The 20,850-nt window shown below is 39.9% G+C and overlaps 3 protein-coding genes across 14 annotated transcripts in view; 2 read left to right on the forward strand and 1 right to left on the reverse strand.

Moving 5' to 3' along the window:
- Positions 1-9,356, forward strand: part of LOC132795203 (low-density lipoprotein receptor-related protein 2) — a 182,147-nt gene extending 172,791 nt beyond the window's left edge. Inside the window, 8 exon segments of the mRNA XM_060805789.1 lie at positions 59-270; positions 336-742; positions 1,205-2,709; positions 3,265-3,577; positions 3,639-5,825; positions 6,112-6,238; positions 6,240-6,360; positions 6,864-9,356. Of these exon segments, the coding sequence (XP_060661772.1) occupies positions 59-270; positions 336-742; positions 1,205-2,709; positions 3,265-3,577; positions 3,639-5,825; positions 6,112-6,238; positions 6,240-6,360; positions 6,864-7,075 (5,084 nt within the window). The 3' untranslated portion in view covers positions 7,076-9,356.
- A 936-nt stretch (positions 9,357-10,292) lies between these two features.
- On the reverse strand, positions 10,293-11,475 carry LOC132795205 (B-cell CLL/lymphoma 7 protein family member A). 2 transcript variants are annotated; one of them, XR_009633423.1, is made up of 3 exons: positions 10,872-11,475; positions 10,569-10,758; positions 10,293-10,490 (listed from the first exon to the last, which is right to left on the reverse strand). XR_009633423.1 is itself a non-coding variant. In XM_060805791.1 (2 exons), the coding sequence occupies exons 1-2, from the start codon at positions 11,158-11,160 to the stop codon at positions 10,640-10,642; spliced, it is 408 nt and encodes a 135-aa protein (XP_060661774.1). In that variant the 5' UTR covers positions 11,161-11,475; the 3' UTR covers positions 10,293-10,639. The 2 variants fall into 2 exon arrangements, 1 of the variants encoding a protein (XP_060661774.1); XM_060805791.1 differs by having other exon boundaries at positions 10,293-10,758.
- Positions 11,476-12,062: 587 nt separating this feature from the next.
- The window catches only part of LOC132795014 (palmitoyltransferase ZDHHC8), a 34,892-nt gene continuing 26,104 nt past the window's right edge, over positions 12,063-20,850 (forward strand). For 5 of the 11 annotated variants that reach the window (XR_009633403.1, XR_009633404.1, XM_060805412.1 and 2 more), the window contains exon 1: positions 12,063-13,567. Coding sequence is in view for 9 of the 11 variants with exons in the window: in XM_060805412.1 (XP_060661395.1) it covers positions 13,476-13,567 (92 nt within the window). In the remaining 2 variants the exon portion in view is untranslated. The remainder of the gene's footprint in view (positions 13,568-20,850) is intronic. The other 6 variants (XM_060805405.1, XM_060805408.1, XM_060805404.1 and 3 more) reach the window with 6 other exon arrangements.

The following is a 20,850-nucleotide window of genomic DNA, read 5'->3' on the forward strand; positions in this document are numbered from 1 at the left end:
TTTTTCATAGCTATTTTTAATTATCCCTTTCTAACTCCCCATCCTATTCCTCCTTTAGATGATCGAAAGTGCGACGAGGAGACCGAATTTACCTGTGTGGAGAACAAGTCCTGGCAGCGTGCCCAGTGCATACCCAAGAAATGGATCTGCGACGGTGATCCAGATTGCGTTGACGGTGCCGATGAGAACACAACACTACACAATTGTGCTACCCAACAGCCATGTGGCGAGGACATGTTCACCTGCGGCAACGGACGTTGTATCAATATGGTAAGTGAATAAAGGTTGATTCAATTGTCACATATTTCTGAAACTTGTTTTTTTACTTCTCGCAGGGCTGGACTTGTGATCATGATAACGATTGCGGCGATGGAACCGACGAGGGCAAATCCTGCAACTCCAAATACAAGACATGCTCGCCCATGGAGTTCACTTGCCAGAATTTCAAGTGTATACGTAATCAATATCGATGCGATGGCGAAGACGATTGTGGCGATCACTCGGATGAGGTGAACTGCAAAAAGGAGAATGCCACCTGTCCGCAGGGACAATTCATGTGTACCAGTGGCCAATGCATCGACTACAGTTTGGTCTGCAATAAGGTGCCCGACTGCACCGACGAGTCCGATGAGCCAGCCCATTGCAATGTGGATGAATGCGCCAAGGTCGAGATCAATCAGTGTGGCCACAAGTGCGTGGACACGCTCACTGGCTACTACTGTGACTGTAACGAGGGCTACAAGTAAGTAAAAGATTCAATAAATTAAAATTCAAAATGTATTTCCTGGGAGGCTATCCTGGGGGCCCTCCTGGCGGCTCTCCTAGGGGACTCTCATGGGAGAATCTCCTAGGGGAGTTTCCTAGAAGAGTTCTATATCCAAGTCATTCTTTTAGTCAGAACATTTTAAAAGTATTATTTGCAAATGAAAAGCATTTGCATAAATTTAAATGCATTATAGTTTCCAAAATCTAAATCCTAGAGTTGTCTAACTTATGCTGTCATTAATATTATTATTCTATAACTCATAAATTAAAAAATAAATTAGCCTACATCAAAAGCAGTTCCACGACGAGTCGCTATAACTTGTCAATTTTTAATCCCCAAGTCCAGCCCAAAAATAAAAGATTAGATTACACTTATTCAACATTTGCAAAGACATTTAATAACGCAAACTAATATTATTATTTTCCTTAATTTCCCCAGACTTCTTTCCGATGGCAAAGCCTGTGTAGATGTGGACGAGTGTCTGGAGCAACCAGGCGCCTGTTCGCAGCACTGCTCGAATACGCCGGGCAGCTTCTACTGCAAGTGCGACGAGACCTACTATGAACGGCAGAACGATGAGCACACGTGCAAGCGGAAGGATGACATCACCCCATGGCTGATCTTCACCAACAAATACTACGTGCGCAACATGTCCGTCGATGGGCATCAGTACAATTTGATGCATCAGGATCTGATGAATGTGGTCGCACTCGACTTTGACATCAAGGAGCAGTATATGTATTTCTGTGATGTGACAGCCAAGACGATATTCCGTGCCAAATACACCGACAACGACAGTAATTTGCCCACCGAACGTGAAGCGGTCATCCGACACGACTCCCACGGCCTCGAAGGCATCGCCATCGATTGGGTGGGACGCAAACTGTATTGGCTGGACAGACACTCGAAGAATCTGGATGTGTCCGAGTTGGATGGCACCAAGCGCAAGACATTACGCAGCGGTGTCGTCGATCCCCGCGCCATTGTTGTGCATCCGGGCATTGGTTATCTGTACTTCACCTCATGGCATCTGCAGGCCTACATTGCCAAAATGGGCATGGATGGCTCGAATTTCACACGCATTCTCAACTGGAACGATGGCATCGCCTGGCCAAATGCCTTATCCATCGATTACTTCACCGATCGCATCTATTGGGCCGACGCACATTTGGATTACATTGCGTACACTGATCTCGAGGGTCGTCATCGTCATATTGTGCTCTCTGGCACGCAGGTGCCGCATGTCTTTGCGTTGAGTCTCTTCGACGACTACATCTATTGGAGCGATTGGAATCAGAAGGCGATTGTGCGTGCCAACAAGTTCCACGGAGCCAACTACACGGTGCTGAGGAATACCACACATCGTCCCTATGATCTGCACATCAATCATCCGCTCCGTCAGCTGAACTACACGAATCCCTGTGGTGACAACAACGGCGGATGCTCGCATCTCTGTCTGATTGCACCGCCCCCGGAGTCGACGTACCTCAACATTGAGGGCTACATCGAGGAGGGTGCCCCCATCTATAAGTGTGCCTGTCCGAATCAATTCTATTTGGCTCGCGATTCAAAGACTTGCATTGCCAACTGCACAACCGGACAGCATCTGTGCGGTGGTCACGATGAGAAGTGCATCCCATGGTTCTGGAAATGTGATGGCGAAAAGGACTGCAAGGATGGCTCCGATGAGCCGGCGACGTGTGCTGCACGGCATTGTCGTGCCGGCACCTTCCAGTGCAAGAACACCAACTGCACGCCTTCTGCGACCATTTGCGATGGCGTCGACGATTGCGGCGATGGCAGCGATGAACAGAATTGTGATTTGCCTTGCCCTCTGTCCGACTTCAAGTGCAAGTCCAGCGGACGCTGCATTCTCGACAGCTGGCGCTGTGATGGCGACGCCGATTGCAAGGACGGCAGCGACGAAGATCCAGCCGTGTGTCGTAAGTCTCATATTCCTATTTATATTCATAGCTTAGGGTAAATGGCGTGGCTATCCTCTTCATTTCTCTCTCTGCAATAATGCGAGTTAGAGGCACGAAATATTGCATATAGATAACTGAGAATCAGCATTAAGTTCCAACATATTGAAATTCCGTCCGACTGCCCGTCTGTCCATTAAAAGAAGCATTTATAGATACATTTTATTTATATAAACTGGAATTATTTTTAAATTGCAAGTCATTCGGGCCTTTCAAGAGTAGCTTCTATCGTTGAATCTGTTTCACATTTCCGTACATAAAGAAGCTTCAATCTTTCCAACTAGAGACGCGAGTTGCAGTTATATTATTCCGGATTTCCGTCTGTCCATGCAAATTGAAGTATCTATCATTAAAAGTAAAAGATTTAGACATGCAAAACTTTACACACATGCTAGAACTGAGGGTCAGCAAATTCCCAAGTAATTGAGTCTTCTCCTACACAAAACTCGATAAAGTTTTAAAAGCAATTAATGTGAACAGCGACTCAATCCATAATCTAAATTTATATATTTGCAGACAAGCGTGAGTGCGATCCCGAGACCGAGTTCACGTGCAAGAACAAGCGTTGCATACCGCAGCTTTGGATGTGCGACTTCGACAACGATTGCGGAGACGATTCTGATGAGCCCGCCTACATGTGCCGCCAGCGAAATTGCACCACGGGCTGGCAACGTTGTCCCGGACAATCGAACTACCGTTGCATACCCAAATGGTTGTTCTGCGATGGCAAAGACGATTGTCGCGACAACAGTGACGAGCTGCCCGAGAATTGTCCTAAATGCTCCCCCGACACGGACTTTAAGTGCGGAAACAATCGCTGCATACCCAAGTAAATATAATTTAAAAATATATATATCCTGCAACTTAAATTAACTAACTCAAATTTACAGACAATGGATGTGCGACTTTGCTGATGATTGCGGCGATGCTAGCGATGAGAATGAAGCTATCTGCAAGGGACGCTATCGCGAATGCTCTGAATCGGAGTTCAGATGCGCCAACGGCAAGTGCATTTCATCCCGCTGGCAATGTGATCACGAGGATGACTGCAATGACAACTCGGATGAGATGAACTGCGCTGGCTATCAGTGCAAGAATGGAACCTTCCAATGCGCCTCGGGTCATTGCATTGCCAGCTATTTCCGTTGCGATGGCGATCGCGATTGTCGCGACATGTCTGACGAGGTTGATTGTCCACCGCGCTTCCCCGGCGGTCGCTTCTGTCCCGAATCCCGCTTCCAGTGCAGCAACAATTTGTGCGTCTCACTCTCGGATCTCTGCGATGGTACAGACGACTGCGGCGATGGCAGCGATGAGGATCCAAAGGTCTGCAGCGACTTCAATTGCGACACCCTGCGACGCTTCCAGTGCGCCAATCATCGCTGTGTGGCTCGCTATCAGATCTGCGATGGCATCGACAATTGCGGCGATGGCAGCGACGAGAACAACATGACGCTGTGCGCCAGCAAACAGAAACCCTGCGATCTCTACACGCAATATCAGTGTGCCAACAAGCATTGCATCGAACGGACGCAAGTCTGCGATTTCGCCGATGATTGCGGCGATGCCAGCGATGAGTTGGGTTGCCATCACAGCAGCAGCTGCTCGGCGGAGAATCGTGGAGGTTGCCAGCATCATTGCCACAATCTAACCGAAGGCGGCTACATCTGCACCTGTTATCCTGGGTACATCATTGCGGCGGACAACAAAAAGAAATGCGCTGATGTCGATGAATGTGTCACACGTCAGCACACCTGCTCCCATCAATGTCACAACATGAATGGCACGTATTCGTGCAGTTGTCGCGAGGGTTTCCATCTATCCGACAGCAGCAGCGGTGTCTGCAAGGCCGAGAAGGAGGATGTCCTGCTGGTCTTCGCCAATGGTCCTGAGATACGCGGTCTTGATCTGCAAAAGCGCGAAGAGTTCGATGTGATTGCGTCGGAGAAACGCATCGAGGCCTTGGATTACGATGCCCAGCAGCAGATCATCTTCTGGGCCGACAGCTATGACAAGACCATCAAGCGTTCGTACATGGTCAATGCTCTTGATGGCCAGGCAAAGATCGGTTTCGCTCAGGATCTGAACATGAAGGGTGGTTCCAAACCGACAGCTGTGGCTGTCGATTGGCTGGCCTCGAATCTCTATTGGACTGAAATGGATCGCACCGGATCGAAACCAAGGGGTCGCGTCATGGTGGCCACCACCGATGGTCGCTATCGTCGCTCGATTGTAAATGCTGGCCTCGAGGTGCCCACTTCGATTGCTGTTAATCCGCAACTGGGACGCATCTATTGGACCGACGCGGGTTCGGCGCCCAAGATCGAAGTCTCCTGGATGGATGGCTCGAAGCGTCGACCGCTCATCACCGAGCAGATACGCCATCCGGCTGGCCTGACCATTGACTATGCCCAGGATCACATCATCTATTGGGTGGACACAAAGCTGAATGCCATCGAATCGATGCGTGCCGATGGTTCGCGTCGCAAGTCCATGGTCAAGGGCGATCAACTGCGGCATCCGGTTTCGTTGGATCTCTTCGAGTCGAACATGTTCTGGGTGACCAGGGATACGGGCGAGCTGTTGCGTCAGGATAAATTCGGACGCGGTGTTCAAGTGGTTGTCCATCGCAATCTCGTCAATCCGTCCGGCCTGAAGGTCTACCATGAGAAACGTTACAACACCTCGTTACGCAATCCCTGCTACGAGTCCAGGTGCTCGCATCTCTGCCTGCTTGTGCCCGGCGGACATCGTTGCGCCTGCCCCGATACGTCAGGTCCGTTGCCCTCGCATCGCAGCACCGCCGAAGTCATCTGCGATGCAGCCGCCGAGCGTCCGCGTCCCGCTCCCCGCATCTGTCCCTGCCAGAATGGCGGCCTCTGCAAGGAGGACGATCACGGTGAACTCCTCTGCGAGTGTCTGGCCGACTACAAGGGCGAGCACTGTGAGCGCAGCACCACCGGCGCCTTTGGCCATGGCGGTGCCAATGTCACCGCTGTCGTCGTGCCCATCATGGTCATTCTGCTTGTGATGATGGCTGCCGCCGGCGCTTGGTATGTCATCAGGAAGCGTCCATTGTAAGTACTAAAAATATGCTAACTACTTATTCAATCGGAAATAATTGCGAGATATTTATTGCATGGGAGTTTTTTATTGCATGCGATTTTTACATTCCTATGATCTTGGAAAATAGAATTGATGTCGAAAGATTTTATATTTGTAGTTTCCTAATTCAAAATAAAAGTTGATATTATTTATTTAGTAGTAAGTTTCGAATTTCAGTACTATTATTATTATAAAATATGTTTATTCGTCATATTATACATCATATACTAACATTCTTTTTCCCATTGTTTGCTGCAGTGGAAAACTGGCTCGCATGCCCGCCATGACATCGTCGCAGAGCGTCACCTTCCGCCACGGCTCGAATGTGGAGTTCAGCGAAAGCGGTTTCCCAAGCGGCTCCGCACCTGGCGCTGGCGACATGGCCCCCCATCGAGGGCTACAATCTGCAGACGGTGAATGCCAATAAGGCGCGCGACTTTGCCAATCCCATGTACGATGCTGTGCAATCGGGCACCACCACCGATCCGGGCATGAGCAATGGCTCAGGTAAGTTTCCTTAAGTGACTGTCCTTTATTATTCCGTCTGTCCGTCTGTCTGTCCACTTGCTGAATATCCTTTATCTTCTATACTAAAAGAGCTACAGCTGTGAAATTTGGTAGGCAGAGGCTAAATCACTTAATGCAGCTAGTTGTACTTTGTAATCTCCATAGCTACTTGACTTTCCTCGCAATATATAAAAATAGGGCATAACTAAAATATTTCTTAAGTCTAATTATCTCAATCACAAATTTAAAAGTTGGCAAGAATTTTGTTTAAAACAAATACTATAAAAGAAAGCGGTTATTTTTCATGAGAGCTTTAACACCAAGGTTGAGTTGGTTGTAGTCTGAATTTGAAAAAAATTTGAAATTTGCTTATTGCACAGTGTTTATCCCAAAAGGTTGTTCACTTTAAAATAAGTGATTCAGTCAGCACAAAGAATTGTCTCTACACGAAAAATGTGATTTTTTTCTAATTAGAAATGCCCTCTCGCCCTCTTCTTCGTTAGGCATCTATGATGTGCCACAGGAACCGTCCAAGTCAAAGGCCATGGCCCACTCGGGGTCGTTCACGGAGCCGGCGTCGGCAATAATCGCGCCTAGCAGCATTACGCACAAGTCATCGCCGCAGCTGCAGCTGAGGACACGCGAGCTAGACCCATCGGCGGATACCGGCAAGGATACGCAGTATCTGGTGGAGGAGGATAAATCAGAGTGCTGATATCAAGCTTATCAGGCAGCGGTATCCGTTTCCGTTTCGCTGCCGCTCAGCTGTCGACGTCAGCAGCGGGCGCAGGCGCGGCCCAACAGTTATCCGTTGCACACATAGCACAGACTTATCCACAAACATCACCAGCAACAAAAGCAACAACAACAACATCAGCAACTACAACAAAAACACCAGCAGCAACAACAGATACAACAGAAACAACAAGGACAAAGCAAACATCACAAATCCTGGCATGCAGCGGCCAACGAAGCCACCACAAAACTAACCACAAAGGTCTAAGCGACGTTACTATCGATACTTATCGATCGATATACACATTATGTCAGGCAAATATCGTACCAAATCTGTACAACAGCAAACACTAAATGCTATATATACAATATCAAATCCAAGTCCATCTTAAAAGTGCAATCCCCAAAAAGAATATAGATGTGCATTTCTTTACTCCTCCCCCTAATAACAAAAACAATTTACGCAAACATATCCTTGAAGACAAATGAGGGGCGGGCGCATTAGCCCCGATAAACTAAAAAGAAATCGTAAACACTAAAATGAAAACAAACAAAAAAAAACAAAACTGTTGCAATTATTATTATATAAATCTCTATACATCAAATTATATATATAAATATATATATACACCATATACCCCTAATACATATGAATGTACACTAAGCTATAGGTGGCGCCACCTCGGTTCTAAGCTGAAGCGCCCCCACACGGTCACAGGGCCCAAGACGCGCGACTCTCTTTCTAGAGACAAGCCGGCTAAACAGAGGCACCCTGTGCTAGACATATATACACACACACAAACACATACACGTACAGCACAAGATAAAAAAAAGATCACTTTGTAAAGCCAAACTGTTTTTTTAGAGCTATTTTTGCGGCTAACTGCAAAATGAAAATTAAAACAAAAAAAAAAGAAAATTGTATAAAGGCATAGAGTATATTTTTCTGAACGCTAAATGACAATATTAACTATATATGTATGTCTCTCTCTGTATATGTATATGTATATGTATATGTATATGTATATGTATATGTATATGTATATGTATATGTATATGTATATGTATATGTATATGAATATGTATATGTATATGTATATGTATATGTATATGTATATGTATATGTATATGTATATGTATATGTATATGTATATGTATATGTATATGTATATGTATATGTATATGTATATGTATATGTATATGTATATGTATATGTATATGTATATGTATATGTATATGTATATGTATAAGTACATATATGTATGTATATGTATATGCCGATTTCATACGTATACAAGGCAAAACCCGATGCGACGATATAAAATTATATATGTATGTGTATTTGTATTTGTTTAAACGTAAAAAAAAAACAAGCAACATTTTTAAGCTAGGCGTCATTTTTTAGCGCAACAAAAGTTCGAGCTAAACCACAAGAAAACAATGAGAAAAAACTCTCCATGCGGAATTTCTATATTTTTCTAGTAAATAAAAAAGTATAAAAAAAACGAACAAACAAAACGAAAATCGAGTAAAGAAAAGAAAGTTGAATGATAATTGATAAAAAAAAAAAAACAAAACACTATTGTGCTAAAAGTAATTTGAACAAATGAAGAAAGTACATAGATTAATGCGTATAATTTAATATTTATTTTATTGCACACATTACAACTAAACATTAAACATTACGAGTACATTTTAAAGTAACTTTTGTCTGTGCTACCATTGCATTTTTCTGTGGTTAAGTTGTATGCGTAAATAATTCCAAGCGAATACATTCCATCAATCCATTCCAACAATCCGTATTTGCAGAGATCGATAGATCAATAAATAGATCATCCTAATACGATATCTTATTGCGGATCGTGGTTCGCGCGAATTCAGATCAAGTTTTGTCAGCCTCTCGAAAATATTTTGGTAATCAAATTGAAATTTGTATTTTATTTTTACTTATTATTATTAATACGATTATTATCCATTTACCAATTATTATTTTTGTATCTCTTTCTGTTTATTTTTTTTTTGTCGAGAACAAAAGCAAAGCTTTGTTTTGTGTGTGTAATTAACATGTAACATTTATAATATATATTCTTTTTTTTTTTGAGACAGAGATATTTTAACTATGTTGTAATCCCCCCACACAATTTTTGTAATAATTTGTTTGGTCGTCGAAAGTTTTGTAACTTGTGCAAAATCTGTGCTTCCTTTCAGTTAAGCGTGTTTTTAGCATAAATTTTAGTAAAAAAAAAAAAAAAAAAAAGAAATGAAAAAAAGATGAACTAAATATGTATCTATGTATGTATGTACGTATTCCAACCAAGTTGAGCCGATTGCGCAACCTGGCTGGCCTTACATCTATATAAATAAATAAATAAAAATATATCTATATATATATATTACGATGATAATGTGAAAAGATGTGACGAGAGTTAATGTATGTATATTTAATGTCAAGTGAAAGAAAAACTATTTGTTGAAAGAAATTAATTTTTTTTATTATACAAAAAGAAAAACTACAGAAAAACATGAAATAAAAAATAATAAAAGAAAAATGTAAAAAAATCGATTTGGGATACTTTGAACTAAGGATTCATATTATTTTCAGAGCTCAAGACGGGTTCTGTTGTCTCAATTGTAGCATGGAACAAATGGATCGATGAAGACGTTGGCATAGTAGCTGAGTCCTTGAATCCTTGCTTATTAGTTGATATCTGTCTTATATATTATGTTGGAAATATTGATTATTTTGCACTGTAGAATTTAGTTAAAGGAGACAATTTAAATCTAAATTAGAATTTGGCATCGAATTTCTTATTCAAGAAAATTACAATTAATTTATTAGTAGTCTTCTTATAGCGACTGCATTTATTTTGTTTATTTGCTTGCTTGGGAGGATGTTATAAGCAATAAAGGCTGTACTAAAATATTTGTGAACAGATTGCTCTTCGATTTATTTTGTTGTGTTTGCGTTTATTGTATGTGCGAATAAATAAATTGAAATATTTTGTGCTAAGTCTACAAACTAAACATAATGTTCTTGCAGCGAAAGCTGAGAGTTGTACAGTTTACAAAAAGACTGACTTTTGACTGGACTTAATATCTTAACTATATTCTACATACAATGTGTAATTTAATATAATATATATGTCCCTAACATTGCGAGAATGCGCATTAAACATTACGATTATACCTAATTAGTATATAGTATTTGTTTACAATCAAAAGTTATGCATACAATCGTGTTTTGTTTTGTGTTTGTTTTTTTTTTTATATCATTTTCTTTTTTATTTTTTTGTGTATATTTTTTACTTATGGTTAGACGTATAGGAGAATTGCTTAAGTCTTGGTGAGGCAGATGATTATCTTCGTACTCAATATAATCGTAATATGCTAAAAATCTACTCGCAAATCAAAAAAAAAAATATTGAATAGAATATAAAGTATAAAATCTATGTATGTATATATAAAATAATTACAATTTCGCATTCACACGGCCCGCCAAGCTACTTTAGCTACTGTAGCTGGAGCTGTGAATGATCATATCTAGCTAATCACTCGTTTTCAGACGCTTCACTGGCCCGTCGCTGCCTTGAGAATTGGAGTCCTCCGAGAAGGGCATGCTGGACACAAAATCGGCTCCTTGGCTATCACTCACCACCGAAAAACCTGCAGCAAGGAATTGAATTGGATATTAGTATTGACAGAAGATTAGGAGGGGTGGAGGATTAACAACTCTTATGCACTCTTCGACCTTCAATTCGTCAATTCTTCACACTCACAAGTATTTGAATCATCGGCAGTTAAACCGGCATAACTGGGCGTTATTTGAGGTGGTGTGGGCGTGCCTTTCTGTGAGTTCTCCTTGTCGCTGATCTTATTGTTAAGCTGTAACTTCGATTTCTTCTCACTGTTCGAAGAGATCGGAACCCATTTGTAGATTTTCATCGTGGTATCGCTGATCGTAACCCATTTCTTCTCCCAGTGCCGCACCTTGTCCACGGCCTGCATTACCCGCTTGATGTCATCCTTGGCCCGGCTGCGTGTCTCGGCGCGCACACTTCGCGACATGGCTATACACTATATATATATATATATATATATGTGTAGATATGGACGATAGGGCGATGGCGTCTGCTCGGCGGCGACGAAGACTCAAGTAACCAAACCAACCAGACACACACACACACTATTACACTATTTGAAAAAAGACTCAGCTGCTTTAGATTGTAAGAACTTTGGTAACGCTTAAATTTTTATTGCACAAGCACAGTCACTTTTTCGGCGTTTTAATATTTTATAAAACTGCCTTTTTTATTGCAAAATTTTATAGGGTAGCAGCGAGAAACGAGAATACATTTGCGGTTGTAGTGTTGTAAAATGCCATTCACAATGTGCGACTGCACTTATCGATACTCAAATATTTTGTAGTATTTAAATACTACATGTACAGCACTGCTCAGTTGGGCTTAATGATTAAATAAAAAGAAAACAATGCTGCATCATATTATGTCTAAATACTAATCAAGCCACAAAGGGTTTAAGCAGATTTATTTTCACATTGGGAATTTATAACGAATTTCCTATGCAAACAGATCGTTAGTTGATAAAAAACATCGATAGACTACTGTTAGTAAGTGCATTTTGTTAACAGATACTAATTTTCAATTGTGTGACCAGATGATGATAAAATACTAAAGGCTTGAGAAATACTTTTGATACATTTTGTTAATTCTATTCAACTTAAACAAAAATTTATATTTTTTTAATGATTACTTTTTTACTCAAAGCAGTGTAGTTTGAAAATATCGTTTTTATAAACAAAACAAAATTTTAAAAACCCACGCCGCTGTGTTAAAATATTTTCAGTGTGTACCAGCTAGTATTTTTATAGATATTTTTGTGCAAAACGAAAATGGGGTATTTTTATGTATATTTTTGTGGAGGCCAGAAGTTGGTTGGTATATCTCAAAATTGAACTTGCGGTCACGCTGACGGGCGAGGAAATTATGCACAGCGAGCGCGGTGTTGTGGTTATTTTTTTTATTTATTTTTTCGTAAATACATATATACCAAAAAGTGCATAATTGGAATGAAGTGCAAACCAAAAAAAGTGTTCGTTACAAAAGTGATGTATGTGCTGCACTTTGTTTCGATTGAAAGTTAAGAAGCGCACACGGATAAAAAAAAATAGCAAACACCAAGCAACCAACCAACGAATCAACCAACCAACAACAACTACTACTGCAGGCAACGCCATCAGCCATCATCACTGCCGCCGCTTGTTGTGTGGAGTGGTGTTGGGTGCGGAGAGTGGAGTGTGGAGAGTGGTGGAGAGGTGAAAAGCGGACGAACGAACGACGGACTCGAGGAATATCGCAAAAAAAATTGCAACAACGTGCGTACGTTTGTGGCTGTGTATGCGAGTGGTGTATGTGTGTGTGTGTGTGTAGAAAAAAGCATTAAAAAGCCAGAACAAGAAGAATAATAAGAAGACGAAGAAACAGCAGCAGCAACTCGAATGTATATAGGAGAAAAAACGCAAACGAATCGAAAGAGCGCAAGGTGGGAACCAAGAATAACGAACGACAGCAAAAAGGGCGACAGGCAAAAAAAAATAACAGACAAGAAAAACAGGAGTACAAAATTACGAACACACTGACCGAAAAGGGAAGAAGAAGCACGGCAACAGCCACAACAACAACGACAACAACAAAATGCTAGGCTAGCGCCAAGAGCAAACAATTAAAATAGTTTTCATTTGGATAAAGCGAAAATCGCGTTGCTCCACCACGCTTTGTGTGCGTATGCGTTTGTGTATGTGTGGGTGTGTGAGTGGGTGTGTGACGATGTGTTTTTATAACGTCGCCTAATTCACAGCAAACAGCAGCAGCAGCAGCAACAAAACGTTCGCAAAATTACAAAAGTGAGACAGAAGCTGGAGCTGGAAAATCAACTTGTAATTGTTGCACTAGCGACACAACCTAATAACAACAAATACCACAGCTAGCAGCAGCAATTACTAAATAAATAAAAATCGAATAAAAAAAACAACAACACGCTCGATCCAAAATTACGCGTCGTCGCCTCGCCGTCTCTTACATCGTTTTCCGTCTCTGTCTTGCACTTGCAGTTGCATACGATCCGGCATCGCTACGTCACCGTTAACGCTATCGTCATCGTTATCGAGCTATCGACTAAGTCTACTACTATTTCTACTACTACCATCACTATTACTACAACAACAGCAACTGGAACAACTACAACAACAACTACAACTGCATCATCAGCAGCATCGTCATCCAAAGCCACAAAACGGAGACGCCAACTGACGTTGGGGCAGAAACAACAAGCATAACAACAGATACAACACATACACATACACAATGCCCAAATGCGATGTGAAAACCCGCTACATTCCGGCGACTTTCGCATGGATTGTCCTCTTACTGACCACATTTCTCTTCTTCTTCTATCCGTAAGTATTTCAATCATTCAATTTGACAATCCCTTAAAATCTTGGCAGTTTCTCTGCATTCAAATTTTCTTATGGTCTGAGAAATGAAAGATGATTTTTATAGTCGGAAGTACTCCATGCAATATTTAATACTAAGTTTATAAAAATGGTTAAAAATGTTCAATGGAAACAGGCATGTTCCATATGTATATCCACTGATCAATTTATAGAAAATGTAAAGTTCTATTAGAAAAGTTGAAGTATAATTTATATTATCACCAAAGAAAGTAAAAAATCGATGTTATCGCAAATCAATCGATAGCTTTTGCAGTTCTCCTGCCACTGTTTCGTACTAATTAAATTTATCAGCGAACACGTAGTATTTAGATGGTCATTTCCCCTGGGGATTTACAGACAAACATATGTTCACATTTTGTGTTCTTATCTTTAATTTTTTTTTTTTTGTGAAATTTCCAACTAGTAAAAATGGCATGGGAATGCATTGCGATTCGTCATTTACAATTCGCCCTTTACTTTGCGCAGATTGTTTAATTTTCGTGGATTACTGTGAAATGGGAAATGCCGCAGGACAATTGAGTCCCACGTCCATTCGGATTCAGAGTTGTGATGTTGATGTTGGCTTTGCAAATACATTTATTTGTGCACTTTGGGGCTTTTAAAATATGCAATAAATAGTTCAGGTCGATCCTCAGGCATTCTGTCCTTAAATTTGGTCACTCTGAAAGGATACATCATCGTCATGGGAGGGGGAGGAAGTGTAATGCATAATTGCAAATGGCGTCATTTCGCTCTCTAGATGGTCAAGGAAAACCGACAAAAAGCAAGAGAGAGACAGAAAGATAGAAGACGACTCTTCACTCTTCTACTTTGGCATTTGCGGTAGGGGAAGGCAGCAAGTCACTGACCATGACGACGACCAGTTGTTACCCTGCCTTAAAAAAAAATATAATAAAACAACAAAATAAAAAAAAAAACTGTTTACCCGTTCGTCATTTGGATTTGGCTGTTGACTCTGTTCATTGTGTGTCTGTGTGTGTGAGGCACTTTGTTCGTCCGTCCAGTGAGTCATCTTCCCCCCGTCCCCTATACAATCCATATTGGGGTCTGGCTTCCCCTATGCCCTAGTTTTTTTGCAGGGTATTCAATTATACGTCCAAATTGCAAAGCGTCATTCTTTCTCGCCTTTGTCCCCATTTAAATAATAATTTTTAGTTATTTATATTTCAGTTTTTCTTTTTTTTGGTTTTTTTGCCTCACCATTTTTTGTCGCTACCCTTTCCCAATTGGCACCATCATCATCATCATCACCACAGCGCCACCACTTTGCTAAATGAAACTTGAACTTTGTTTATTTGCTTCGCTTTCTTGCCGCAGTCTATAGACTTTAGTTTGTTTGTTTGTTTGTTAAATTATGCTTGCCTTTGATTCCTTTCATCACATCACAGACCCCCACGCCGCTAACTCTCCTCAGCCCTCACAGAGCAATAAAAGTAATTAAATCATAATTCAATATCCTTGCTCGATATTACGCTCAACTTTCTTCATTTAGAGTTGACTAGAATTTGCTTTTTAATTTACAGCAAAACATTAAACGCTTTAAATTGCCATTTAATATTTACTGAAAGAATTTGCCAATATGGCTAAAGTATTCAATTAGCATTTGCAATGGTTAAAACCCAAAATGCCGTTTTAATACAAAACAATTTAAATAGCATTTATGCAAATTGTTGGCGTGCACAATCAACAATGTTAATTTACAGGTAAAAACAGGTAATAGAATATAAAGCAAAATTTGTAGTTTGTGGAATTGCATAAATATTAAAATAGGCATTCTCAACTATTTTGTTGTTTGTTGTTTGTTTATTACTTTTCATAGATATGCGAAGCGAATTTAAGTTGTAGTTTCATTCATTTAAATGCATTTCAATTACAAAAAAAAGATAATAGAATATAAAACTAATTTGTAGTTTGCGGATTTGCATTAAATATGAAATTGAAATATTAATAAGAAAAGTAGATACGTTCTTGTTTGGAAGAATTGACGATTTAGGATTTAAAATTTAAAAATATATTGATGCGTTATAGATTCGTTTGTTTATGAAAACAGATTTGAAAATTCCTTTGTGAAGAGAGTTGCAGTTGGATTTGTGGTTTTTCCTCTTTTGTATGTTGATTCCAATTAGAAGAAAAGTATAGAATATCCAAAAAAAAATAAGAAAAATTGTTTTAAAATAAAACCACAATATATTGATGTGTTATAGATTCTTTTGTTTATTAGTTCACATGAAAATGCATTAAGAAAAAAGAGAATTGAAGTTGGATTTGCGGCTTTTCCTATTTTATAGGTTCATTTCAATTACAAGGAAAGTATAGAATATACAAAAAATGTAGAAAATTGTTTTAAAATAAAACCTCAACATGTTGCATCAATATATTGATTCTTTTGTGTATTAGTTCACATGAAAATGCATTCTGCATTGAAGTTGTAGTTTCGTGCTCGTGTTTATTGGCGATTCATTCATGCTCAGTGTTCATTGTCTAGTTGCGATACGTTACACTTGTTGTTTAATTGCCTTTTTCCAGTTTGTTTACCTACTCGACGCGTCGTCGTCGCCATGTGCCATGTGATACATGCATTGTTGCCATGCGAGAGAGTTTGTTTTGTTTGGTTTGGTTTACTCTGGCATTGGTATGCGGCGAATTCTGATTAAGAGATTGGGGATTAATTCGCATGCGGGATCGCTAATCGTTGACTTGCAGGTTTTCGATTCTGGAAGGGGGGATGGGGGGTTTTGTTTTGTGCGTCACAAGTGTGTGTGTTGCCAAGCTGTCATTTGTGTGTTAGCATTTTAATTAGAAAATATCAGGAGTGTATGAATGTGTGTATACGTTTTGAATTTCAAGTGTTGAACAAAGTTGGCTAGCTTCAAATGTTATGTTATGTTTTGTTTTGGGCCAGCTGGCGATTTGTGAACGCATTGTTGTTGGCACGCGAATGCCACAGGTACTGTGCGAGTGTGTGTGTGTGTGTGAGTGTACGAGTGTGTGTGTTTGGCCTTTGCACAATGAGAGAAACCAAACGAAGTCAGCGAACGAAACCACCCCACCAAAGTCAGCAAAGCGATGACGACGACGCGCCCAGAAAAATTGAAAAAATCAACAAAACGAACGAAACGCGCAGAACACGCGCAAATTACGACTAAAGCGGACAATAATAATAACAACAACAGCAACAATGCCAACTAATACCTGTACAACATATACACATACACACACACTTGTACACATATATCAGTAGAAAACTGCTGTTACACATGAATCCAAGCGATAGCAACAACAGCTAGAGCAACAAGAACAATTAAACTACATACGTCATGTTAACGCTGCCATCCCCCTCAGCTCACCCCCTCTCACTATGTGTGTGTGTGAACTCTCCCCTCTGTGTCCACTTGGACACAAGTGCCTAGGCAACCATTGAAATTGTAGAAGCCGCCATTGAACGTTTCGCCTTGCCACGGGTGTCGAATTTTCCACCAGTTGCCCAAAGCTCACACACACACACACACATGCAGCACATAAATAAACACACACAAAGACACAGTCAGATACACAAATTCAGTTAGCTTTTTGCTGTTATCTATTTGATTATTCGATTCAAGTGACCAAGCAACTCGGCGGCAGCGAAAACGAATTTCAACTTTCCCATTTCACGTTTTTATTAAAAACTAACAAGAGAGCGATAGGCAACGAGGGGAAGGGGGAATGAGGAAACGGTTCTTTGATTCACGAGACTAATAATTTACAAATGTTATGATCGCCACTGATTGGCAAAAGAATGTTTCATTAATTTAAGTGAATTCCGCTTAATTTAACTTGAAATTCAATTCTTAATCACTAGTTAATATTATATATTTTGATTGGCATGCGGTTTGTTTGTTAAACGTCGCAACACGTGTAAAAAAAACATTTGCATTTCGTTTTGCGATTAGATTTGTACTGATACAAAACGTTTCTGTAACCGATTTTATGGTTCAGAGATCAGTTTTCGCATTTTGCAAAAACACGTAATATATATACATATGTATATACATATATGTATATAGAAATTATCACTGATTAGATTTTGTTTCCAAGAATTCACGCATATTTATCGTGTTTTTCGTTTGTTTGCTAAAACCAAAAATGGAATTCCATTTGCATTAAGAATTCTTTCTTAATTTCTTTAATGTGGCTATTATTATTGAAACTCGTATGCAAAGTGGTTATCATAAATATTTCCGCTGCAGCTGTTGCTGTTTTGTTGTGTGTTGGGTTATTTATTGTAATAATCGTAATCGAGGAGAAAGTAATATATTAATTGCGATGAATTTTCCATTTCCATTTTGTCTGATTTGGAATTTGCCAGCATTGCTTTGGTGCTTGTCATTGACAGGTAAACATAATTCATTTGGAGTTGAGATGTAATGAGAAGGAACGTTGAAGAGAATAACTGTATGAATATCTTGAATATCACCTTAGAAATGTCTTAAACATTCTTTTCCTTTGTTATTATTGCTTGTGGTTACATCTCCGAGTGATTTCAATTAAATACGTTTGTAATTTGTGTTAAAAGCATTTCAAGGATTTGCTATTGGACCCACATACAAAAACATCCTGTCGATGTTGTGTTGTTGCCCTTGCTCTTGCTCTTGCTGTTGCCTTGCCATTGTAATTGCGGCTTTTATTTTATTAGTAGAGCACAAATTACCTATTGCCTTATACTTTGTTGTTGCTTTAGGCTACTTCGATTGTTGTTTTTGTTGTTGTTTATGTTGAGTAAGTGTGTGTGTGTGTGTGTGCGTCAAGTGCTCCAAAGCAAAAGCATTTGACTAATTATATTAGGGCAAACTGTGCTTATGGTTTCAATTAGTCGACATTCTCAAGCCCATGCCACACACATATTCTCTATGTGTATACAGAAAATTACCTAGCTTTAGAGCATAAATCTTGGGTAGATTTATTTCCCGGAGCACATAGCACGATACAATCGAATTGAAGTACAAGATTTGGTTGGGCTGGCAAAAAGTTTGGATGCCTTTTTATTTACTTAATCATTTTCTTGTTCAATGCTCAAAGGCCAAAGACAAATTTGGGCAACAAACAACGCCGCCTACACAACAACAACAACAACGATAACGACAAGAAACCCACAGCAACTTCATGACCTGCTACCAAATAAAATCCCGATTTGAACCGAAAACCCGAACCCCGATCCCGACCCGACCCAAACCGAACCGAACCCGACTTCGAACTCGAACCACTTTTCGAACCTTTGGGGACACAGCGCAGCAACTTTCTGTTGTTGACTTTGGTTCGCTTCGCTTTTCTTTTGTGTATTTCACGATTATGCCAAGTTTTTTGATTGAATTTGGAAAACTTGCGTCTCGAACTTAAATGAAACCAACCACCCACACACATTGTTGTGCTGCACCTGCAACCACGTGCCTACCAAAGTTGTGTGTCCCACGCCACACACACACACACACAGACAAGAGAAACAAGACAACAGCTGCAAATTGCGGGTACTTGGGTCTGCTGCTGACTGACTACATTATCTCTCGGCCATTCTAGCAAAACAGTTCTCTAGCATAGCTCACTTATTTATTATACACATGTAGATAAAGATAATCTGACTCGTGCACAACAACAACAAAAATGAATGAGACTATAAAACGGAGGAATATGTCGAAATAGAATAATCATATTAAAATCAAAGAGAAAAGAGCCACAAGCTTGGCTCCGCCATCTTTGACTTTTATTTGACTGAGAGAAAAATACATCTATTGTCATGGCCATCTATAAGCAAAACTCCATTTAGGCTGCCATCACACGTGCGGGTGACATAATGATATGGAGATGGAGATGGAAGTGGATATGGAAATGGAAATGGAGGTGGACTATATCTAGTTTTATGGCACTTGTGAGCTGTAGTTTGTCACATCAATAATAAATACAAATTCGTAAACAAGTAAGTTGTTAGTCGAAAAGCTTTTTTTCCCAAGGATTTTCACTTGCTTTTGTGTATGCAAATGCGTATCGAGTGTGCTCGACTTTTATGCACTCTCCACACAAGTCCGATTTCAGCAATCATTTTGCACCTTTGACCGTTGATAAATAAAACACGTGTATACACACAATTTATCAATGCCAGTGACAATTGTGTATCGAGTCTGATAGACTATAATGCACCCAACAATACATATTTGCACTTGCTATGAAAAACATTTATCATTTATTTATGCATTGCTTTAGAAATACTTCGAAGGCAGCGAGTGCAGTCGAGTCTGCTCGACTATAGAGTGAAATAAATGCCCCAACATTAATCAGTTTGAATTACTATTAGTTTATTTATTTAGTTGTGTGTTATGCAAGGAGCATGCTCGACTGCCACATACGCTGTAACTTAAATCGGGAATTCATGATGCAAATTCAATTGAAAACATCGATGTCCATATCCGTTGATTTTTTCAAAATAGAACATCGATAAATCACTTAACATCGATGTCAAGAAAACATCGGAAATAAGTTATAAAATAATAATAAATTTAAAAAAAAAAACATGCTTCATTCTATTAAAATATCTAAACATTTGAAATAAGAACTTCCTTAAAATTCTTTTTTGGTTATTATTTTTTTTACGTTACAAAACTTAAAATTATAACCATAATATAATGCTGCTTACATTATAAAATTAGAGGACCGTTTTTTTTTTTGTCAAACATCGATATCGGAACACATCGCTACAAATATATCAGTGCAACTAAGTGTGCTCGACTGTAAAACACATAGCAGATTTAAGATTCATCATTCATCATGAATTTAATATGCATTTTTATTTTCAACAAGTATAGAATATATATTCTATCGTCTATAGTTGGAATTAATGCCTCCTCTCTCGCTCCTTAACAATTTTGCAGGGTAGCACGTAGTTGTGTTGACCTTGCGATGGCCAACATTTTATTTCCCTTTTGCTTACATTTCATTTTGCACTTTCGTATTCGCGCTCGTCAGAATGGAATGGCAAAGTGTCGAGCTGCGCTGAGTAGAAGGAGGAGGAGGAAGTGTTTTCACACAAACACACACACACACACATAGAAACACCTCGCTCGGTGTCGTCCGGCGAGTGTTGGCTGCCATTCTCTTCTCTCTCCTCCTCTTCTCTCTCCCCTTTGGCATGTTCAGTACGTTTGTCAACTTGTTAATGAAAATAAATTTCTGACACTGCTGTTGGCGTCGTCGTCGTC

The sequence above is a fragment of the Drosophila nasuta genome, chromosome X (genome assembly GCF_023558535.2).
Source record: "Drosophila nasuta strain 15112-1781.00 chromosome X, ASM2355853v1, whole genome shotgun sequence".
In the NCBI taxonomy this organism is placed as follows: Eukaryota; Metazoa; Arthropoda; class Insecta; order Diptera; family Drosophilidae; genus Drosophila; species Drosophila nasuta.